Below are 8151 nucleotides of genomic sequence, written 5' to 3'. Positions count from 1 at the left end.
TTAAATAAAATTTTTGGCGAGCAATTCCCGTAGAGAAGTCAATGTTAGTGTTCTGAAATGTTCAAAATACAGATGACTGTGATAATATAATGTTGACACCAATCACGTCTTTTTGAAAGAATAGAACGTGGTTTGTTTTTCAAAGCGAACGACGAACGTCATGCAACATTCCAAAACGAACTACGTCACAATTCAAATATTTTAAAGAGGTAAGAAGGAACATGAGCCACGATTAGAAAAAAATAACTGTTTCAAAATTATTTTCTTTTCTATTCGTGTCATTAAAATAGATAAATTATCAAAAGAATACAAAAAAACAACCCAAACACTATTTAATAACCAAAGTAAAAAAATGCGCCTTGTTGTAAAATTGTTTTGTTTACAAGGAATAGAACAATGAAGCTTTTACGCCATTCATTTCATTTTCATTTACAAAGGACCGTCACCTTAGAAAAATAACTTATAAATTTATATAGAAGAATTTCTATGTTTCAACTCGTACGTGTCATTTGTTGTTCTCATGATCTGCTTAAATTCACAGGCCACCTCCCCACTGGCCAAACTTTTAGTTTGATTTGTTGCTCAGTCTCAGTTTTCTATGTTGTATTTGTTTACTTTATATTAGAGAACGGAAACGGAGAATGCATCAAAGAGACAAGAGACCTACAAAGGAACAGAAAACAGCTAAATGCCATCAACGGGTCTCACATCCAACGAGGGCGGGCTTCTGTACTTTTATCATGGCAGTTTCTGTTAGTTTTCGATTTATCAGTTTGAACATTTCTTAGTTATAAACTTGCTTCTCTTTTAGAACTTTTAATGCCGCTTTATCAAGTGTACAAGTGTTTTCTTTTTGTTTGTGTAAACACTAATGTTCCTATTGCTACATCATTGGGTGGTTAACGTAATTCGAATAAAACTAAATATATATTGAATAGTCGATGGAGGACACTTTTTGAAAATAATCGGACGATTTAGGGTATATATATATAAATATTCTTTTTAATTGGTTTAACACTGACAACAGAAAGATCTTACAGCATGGAACAGAAAAAAATGGATTTTTAGAACCCCTTTGATTGGTAGAAAATCGTTCTCTTTAAGCTGTAGGAAGACACAGTAAGCCAAGGACATATTTACTCACATGTTCTCCAATTATTTCTAATTAACATTACTTTTTATAGTGCAGAGGATTCCATTTTATGTATTTTATGTTTTACTAACATTCAATCGACAAAAACATAGATACACAGGTATATGAAATATAATTTTAATTCTTATAAAACAATGACAGCAGTTTATAATTATATAATTGTCTACATAAATAAATTGTCTCATGGCACTTGGTATGATTACATTGCACAATTATCCCATTAACCTACTATATGTGGCTATTTCGTATTACAAGAATGGTCACATTCCATGTCGTCCGAAGAAATAGATAAATCGTCCATGGTTTCGCTTTTCTCATGTTCATGAAATACCTCTGATTCAGTTGTCGAACCTCCTGACAACTTTCTTTTTCTTGATTTTGATGTACATGTCCTTAAACAATTACATTTCTCTTGTGTTTCTCCAAAGTCTTCTTTTTTGTATTTTACCCGACGATTTTGAAACCAAATTTTGACCTGTTTTTCAGATAAGTTCAGATATGTGGCTATTTCAATTCTCCTGAGTCTTGATAAGTACATACTGGTACTGAATTCTCTCTCCAGTTCCAGAAGTTGGTTGCTTGTAAAAGCTGTTCGGATACGCTTACTGCTATTGATATCCTCTGTAGAACTTGTAACACCTGGAATATAGATAATAGATATTTAAAAAGAGATATAATTTAAAGATCAATGAGAACACTGCTCAACTGTGCCCGAAAGAAGCAGATTTAAGCCATAATAAGTCACCGTACAGCCTGCAACTACGAGCAAAACCTAGATCTTTTAAAGGCCCCGACATGACAAAATATGAATTAATTCAAACGAGAAAAAAAAACCACCAAATTTATGGTAAAAAAAAAAAAAAAAAAAAAAACAGACATGGTCCGACTCGAACTAACGACAACCACTAACTTAGACCTATGACATATATAATGTCGATGAATTAAACTTGTTTGTAATCGTTAACCCTTCTCTTACTTTGTATTGTGGCGTATTAGCACTATATATTAAGAAGATCTATTAAAATCAGTTGGGAAACGCTTGATCCATCAGATTGTACAATTCAGAGAGAGAGAGAGAGAGAGAGAGAGAGAGAGAGAGAGAGAGAGAGAGAGAGAGAGAGAGAGAGAGAGAGAGAGAGAGAGAGAGAGAGAGAGAGAGAGAGAGAGAGAGAGAGAATAAAAGAAAGACACAAGACGCAAAGTACCGATCTATGAGTACTTGCAATTACTGAAAGCTTGTTCAAAGCCAATAACAGCACATATATAAATAAAGTTCTTCAAGAAAATTGTTTTATCATTACTGTCTTGACAAATAATAATGTTTTAAATTTTTTTAAGAAGTTTGTAATGGTTTTCAGAATAGAAAATCAAGTTTCATCAGTGAAATGCCAAAAATCGGATTTCGATCAAATAAACGAAAAACAAGTGCAATTGTTATTAAAACGTCAGCACTCACACGATTTTATTTGTATATGAAAATACAATTTTTTTTTAACAAATGTAAATAATTAACGAATCTGCTCTATTGTTTTCAAATAGTATGACGAAGACTTTTCTAAAATATATTTTTTTTTCGAATTTGCTCTCTGAATGATATCATGCAAGAAATAATTTAACATATCAAGTGAAGGTAGAAAATTGAAAGGAAAAACTATGAAACAATAGACATTAGAACTTCACAAATTAAAAAAAAAAATGAGGAAAATTAATACTTGAAAAAAATAAGCTATTAAAAAATCCAGCCTCAATAAATTAAATAATATTTATCATTAATTATAAATTATCGTACTTACCTAAATTGGAAATTGACTTTTTCTTTATATCCAAATATGGTTTTTCCTTTTCTGTTTGTTGCATTAATTTTCTATGTTCCAATGATTTTTGTTTTTGGAAGTTAAAGTTCTGGTTTTGCAGACTCGTGACTGTTGTACTGATAAAACTTGTTGGTGTATTTGACGGAATCGAAGCACTGCTTTGTGGTACTAATGGCGCTGGACTGTGGACGCACAGTGGACAACAAAAACTCAACATTTCTGTCGAATGTCTAGGATAACACGGTAGTGGATGAGACGGTAGCATATGGGAGGCAGGCAAAGAATGTCTTAAAGCACTAGGTATAGCCACAGGATTAGTGCTGCCTAAACTCTGTGTAACTGGTCTTTTCATAATCAAAGAATCGACATAAAAAGATCGAGACATTTTGTCATTAATAATTAATTCTGTGATTCCTATCTGATACTCATTTAGTAGGCACTGGTGTGAATAAATATTAAACGGGTACGGTCGATTTAGTTTTAGTGAAGAAATAAGACTGCATAGTAAGATATTTATACGGATAACGTTCTATTGTTCCATTCACGTGGTCAATATAGCTTAAGAAACTTTCAATCAATCAGCAATAAGGAACTGTTCTTAGTCCTTTCATACGCAAATAATAGCATCCATAATCATTTGTTAAATATTCATTTTACGGATGGGTGGTTTGCGATCGTTTCTTAATGATCATTTATACTACGATCGTATCAATATTGTAATATCTTGTGTTTTCTGTCCTCGCGGTCACTTGAACCAATCGGAGATGTCAATGATCAAATTGGAAAAATGTCCATCTGATATTGTCTTGCACGCGACCTACACGCGCAGTGGCCATTATTTGAATAGAACAAGATCATTGAAGAAAAATGTTCCTTTAATATAATTTCTTGACCATGTTTAGATTGAAATACTGGTTGATTTAAAACCGATAATCTTTTTGAATTAATAGACAACGACAAACATAAAAAAATATTACACTTTATTGTTTTGGGTGTAATGGGGCACAAGGTCGTATTCATGTGTCAAAAATAAATAAATTATAACTGATGAAATTATTGTTTGATACAAGTTAAGTATGATTATCATCAATGGTCATTAGAACATACTCTAATAGATATTAATCATGCACATAAAATTGAAATAAAAATAAAACGCGCTATTTATTTTTGGATAGATTATTAATAATTCATTATTTTATCTTGGTTTAAATTTTTCATAATATTACATAAACAATTTTTATACAGAATAAAAAGTATAAAGGTTCTCCGTTGAAAAAATCATCCCAATCATCCATCAATTGTAAAAAATAAAAGTTAAAATAAAGAAATAAAAAATCTTATGCAAAGTAGTGAATTATCCGAATTTTCACAGCTGTAAATGCGAACGTCACAATTTCAAATGTGTTCGATGTTGAATGCTTGCATCTTCCTTGAAGAATTGATAATTCCATTTCAATGAAGATTATTCATTACATTGATACTAAGTCAGTATCATCACTTATGGTCGAAATTATGTAAATATGTCAGAAAATGTGAGTATCTAAAACACAAATTCAATCAAATATTAGAAATAACTTTCCTTTTTAGTATTCGAGCGTCATTGACGAGTCTTTTATTGACAAAAAGCGTGTCTAGCGTACACGAATTTATTTTTTGTGTCTGTAATGAGTTTTTTTAACATGTAGTTTGAGAGAAAAATCTGTTATAATATTAGTTTATTCACCTATAATATAACTTATATGAATTTAATCTTAAATATGATTCGAGCGTCATTGATGGGTCTTCCGTAGAAAAAACCGCGCGTCTTGTGTACAGCAGTTACATTCTGGTAATATTTTTTTTTATTATAAATGTTATTTTGAGAATTGCTCTGTATTTTTAAATCATAGACAGGGATTGCATTATCAAATATAATACATAATCGAATTCAACTATTTTTACCGATTCTGTGTACGGCGGAGTAACTTGCCTTGTCGATAGCTCCTCATATCCATTCTGGTTTTATTAAATCAAATGACAGTAATGCAGATATATGGAATAGGCATGTTTTGTTGTTTAGGCTGTCTCTCTCCTGTATCGTGCTAAATGCTACTTTTCGAAATATGTTGTTGGAATTATATCTGCTCAATAGTGATGATGGTGGGACGAAGTGTTCTGTACCAGGAAGCAAATGTTTTACACGGTTTATAGATTTATGAATATAAGGCCTATGTTGTTTTTGATTAAAGTAAAATTCGAACGTGATACAGTCCTTGTTAAGACATCTCATCTTGTCCGATACCGTGATTATTCAGACTCCGAGTCGATCAGTATATGCGTTTACTAATAAATGCGATTGCTTGTCAGAGAAGTCTGTGGCCTAACCAGCGCGGACATCAGACACTATACCCCTCAACATCTCGACTAACATGCTTAATGCGTTTCCACCTTCATTTCGTTGCATACAGGATATCAAAAATCAATCAACAATTTAATAAAAAGGTAAACATTTGTATGTATTGATTTTTCGTAACTGTTTTTTATTTTTTATATTTATTGGCGACTTGAATAAGAAGAGTGATCGCGAAAAGTCCCCAAATGTATGGCGTTATATGCAAACAAAACACATAGAATTTACGTAAATTCTAAAGGTAATTTTATCAACCCCATGCATTCGGTATATTTTTAAGCAGTGATCAGAGGTAGGGACTCTGACTATGAAATTGTAAAGGAGTCTTTTCTTTTCCCTTAAATAAGTTAACCAAATGTTTGTAAATTGAAGCATATAAATTCAAATAAATCGGATAAATTTCATCTCCAGTCCAAGACTGTATTCAACACAAGACAACTAGAGAGTGTTTTTATTTAAATTTTGGTATAATTTGGGCTTTCAAAATAAAAGCATGTTTTAACAGTAACAATTGACATAACAGGATAATTATAATACTATTGTAATAATTGTTAATTTATTAAATCTAGAACCAGACAGACAAAGAGGCCACAGTGTCATCATGAAGATTTTATAAAGCTACTAGAAAATCCCTAGTCGTAAAAATCTCATGTCACTTAAGATTTGATAGATTTTTAACACGTAAATGTCATCGTGTTTTGTACATTCCTAATGACCCCTACCGTCTTTACTCCAAATAAACTATTAATATGATTTATACGGCTTTGGTATTAGAAACTGATATTGCCTAACACGTGCGTGTAGTATTGTCAATTACAGTAACATACAACATTGTGTAATGTTAGATAGTTATCATACAATGACATCAGACAACACAAATTAAATATTATTGAAAGTAAAGGTCGGTATTGAAATGGAAAAGGTTGATACTTAGTCATAGAGTATGAATAATAAATTTAATGAAAATAATAAAATTCAAAATTCAAGTTACTGTATTTGTTATTTTATTTCTTTGGACATAGGACATTGCACATGTACCTTTTTGCTTTAGAAAAACAAACCATCCGTAATACTCATTAAAGTACAAAACACATCTGACAACAATCTGAGTTCACATATACAGTATCAATGTTCGTTCCACTCCCATTCTTTCATTACAAACAAGTTTTTTCTCTTTATAAAAACCTCTGATTTGAAATTCGTGACATTTTTCCGAAACAGAAACAGAAACAATGTGAATTTTAGAAATGAATGAAATTATATGAAAATTTTTAATTGTTTGCTCTGATAAATCAATTATATTTATGACCATTTTGAAATTTTATGATAATGTTGAAATGTAAAGCCATATTTGGACCTAGGTGAACCTTGTATTTATATAAGTACAAGACAAGCAAACAACACCATGATCGACAAAAAAGACAAAAAGACGTCGCAAGAATAAGCAGCAAAATTCCGTTGATGTGGTCAGATGCTTGGGAAGGTAAAGCTGGTCTTACTTCAGTAGTGAAATATGCAATGTTGCACCAGAAAAATAAAATGGTTTCGCAGATAAAGCATCATGAATAGCCGATTGATAGAATTCTGTTGTCTGTCTTTGAGATGTATCTGGTTTGTATAGCCAAAGGTTGAAACCGTCACCTAATAAAAACGGTTGACCATTTGTGTATAGATAACTTTAGATATATACGAAATTTTAACATTTCATTAAACTTAAAGTAAATATCTAACATCTGGGAACAGTGTTTATTGGTATTTTTAGACGACGATGGAGAGGATTTCAGATTTGTATTAATAATCAGAACGTTTGAGGCATAAAAAGAAATATAACAGATTTCAAAACTGATTTATGGCATTGATATAATAATAGGTCATGTTTACTAATAACAGACCTCAAGACACATAGAATTGATATTTTTTTTACTATACAGGCTATTATTTATCACTCGTTTTTTTATTCAACAATGTATTAATTTCAATCATCTGTACTTGTCAATAAAATCAAAACATTCTCCAAAACGCATAACTTTTTTTTTAAAGACCACAAAAGCATGATATATGACACCATACAAGGCACATTCTACCACAAGTTGGAATAATTGCTATCTTTGTAATCGATTATTTTAGTAAGAAAGTTGCATATAAACAAATTATATTTCTTTTTTCAATTGACAATCTAAGCGTCAAGTGCAATCTTAAAACAACTATGCAAAATCTTAAAGTTAGTCTTGCAAAAAAAGAAGGAATAGGAATCCGAATAACCGAAGATGTCATAAGCAAAATTGTAAATCTTTTCTGTACTGTAAGGGTCTATCGTTATCCCATTTATATGACAAGAACCTCCAGGAAGTAGAAAGACATGAAAAGGTGATAAAATGTTTGCAAATAACCATCTTTGCTACAAATGAATGCATATTGATATATTCGCTATTACTTATTATAGATACTTAAAATTAGGATTGAAATTTTGTATTTGCGCCAGATGCGCGTTTCGTCTACAAAAGATTCATCAATGTCGCTTGCCAAAAAAAATGAAAAAAATAATGTACGAAGTTGAAGTAGCATTAAGGACCAAAATTTCACAAACGTTTAGCTAAATACAGCAAATGTAGTTATTCCTGAAATAGAAATGCCTAAGTATTTCAAAAATGCAAACATTTGAAAACAGTTATTTTATAATAATGACCATATCAATGATAACTTTTGTCAACACAGAAGTACTGACTACTGCTCTGGTGATACCTTCGAGAAATAAAAATTCAACCAGCAGTGGCATTGACCAAGTTATTGTAAAT

The 8151-nt window shown here is 31.2% G+C and overlaps 1 protein-coding gene across 1 annotated transcript; it reads right to left on the bottom strand.

The window, feature by feature from the left end:
• Positions 1-1391: 1391 nt before the first annotated feature.
• LOC134697518 (GS homeobox 1-like) lies at positions 1392-3352 on the bottom strand. Its single transcript, XM_063559797.1, has 2 exons — positions 2947-3352; positions 1392-1792 (listed from the first exon to the last, which is right to left on the bottom strand). The coding sequence occupies exons 1-2, from the start codon at positions 3350-3352 to the stop codon at positions 1392-1394; spliced, it is 807 nt and encodes a 268-aa protein (XP_063415867.1).
• Between the last annotated feature and the right edge of the window lie 4799 nt (positions 3353-8151).

Source organism: Mytilus trossulus, chromosome 14, assembly GCF_036588685.1.
Source record: "Mytilus trossulus isolate FHL-02 chromosome 14, PNRI_Mtr1.1.1.hap1, whole genome shotgun sequence".
Lineage (NCBI taxonomy): Eukaryota > Metazoa > Mollusca > Bivalvia > Mytilida > Mytilidae > Mytilus > Mytilus trossulus.
This window is presented reverse-complemented; position numbering and strand designations above follow the sequence as displayed.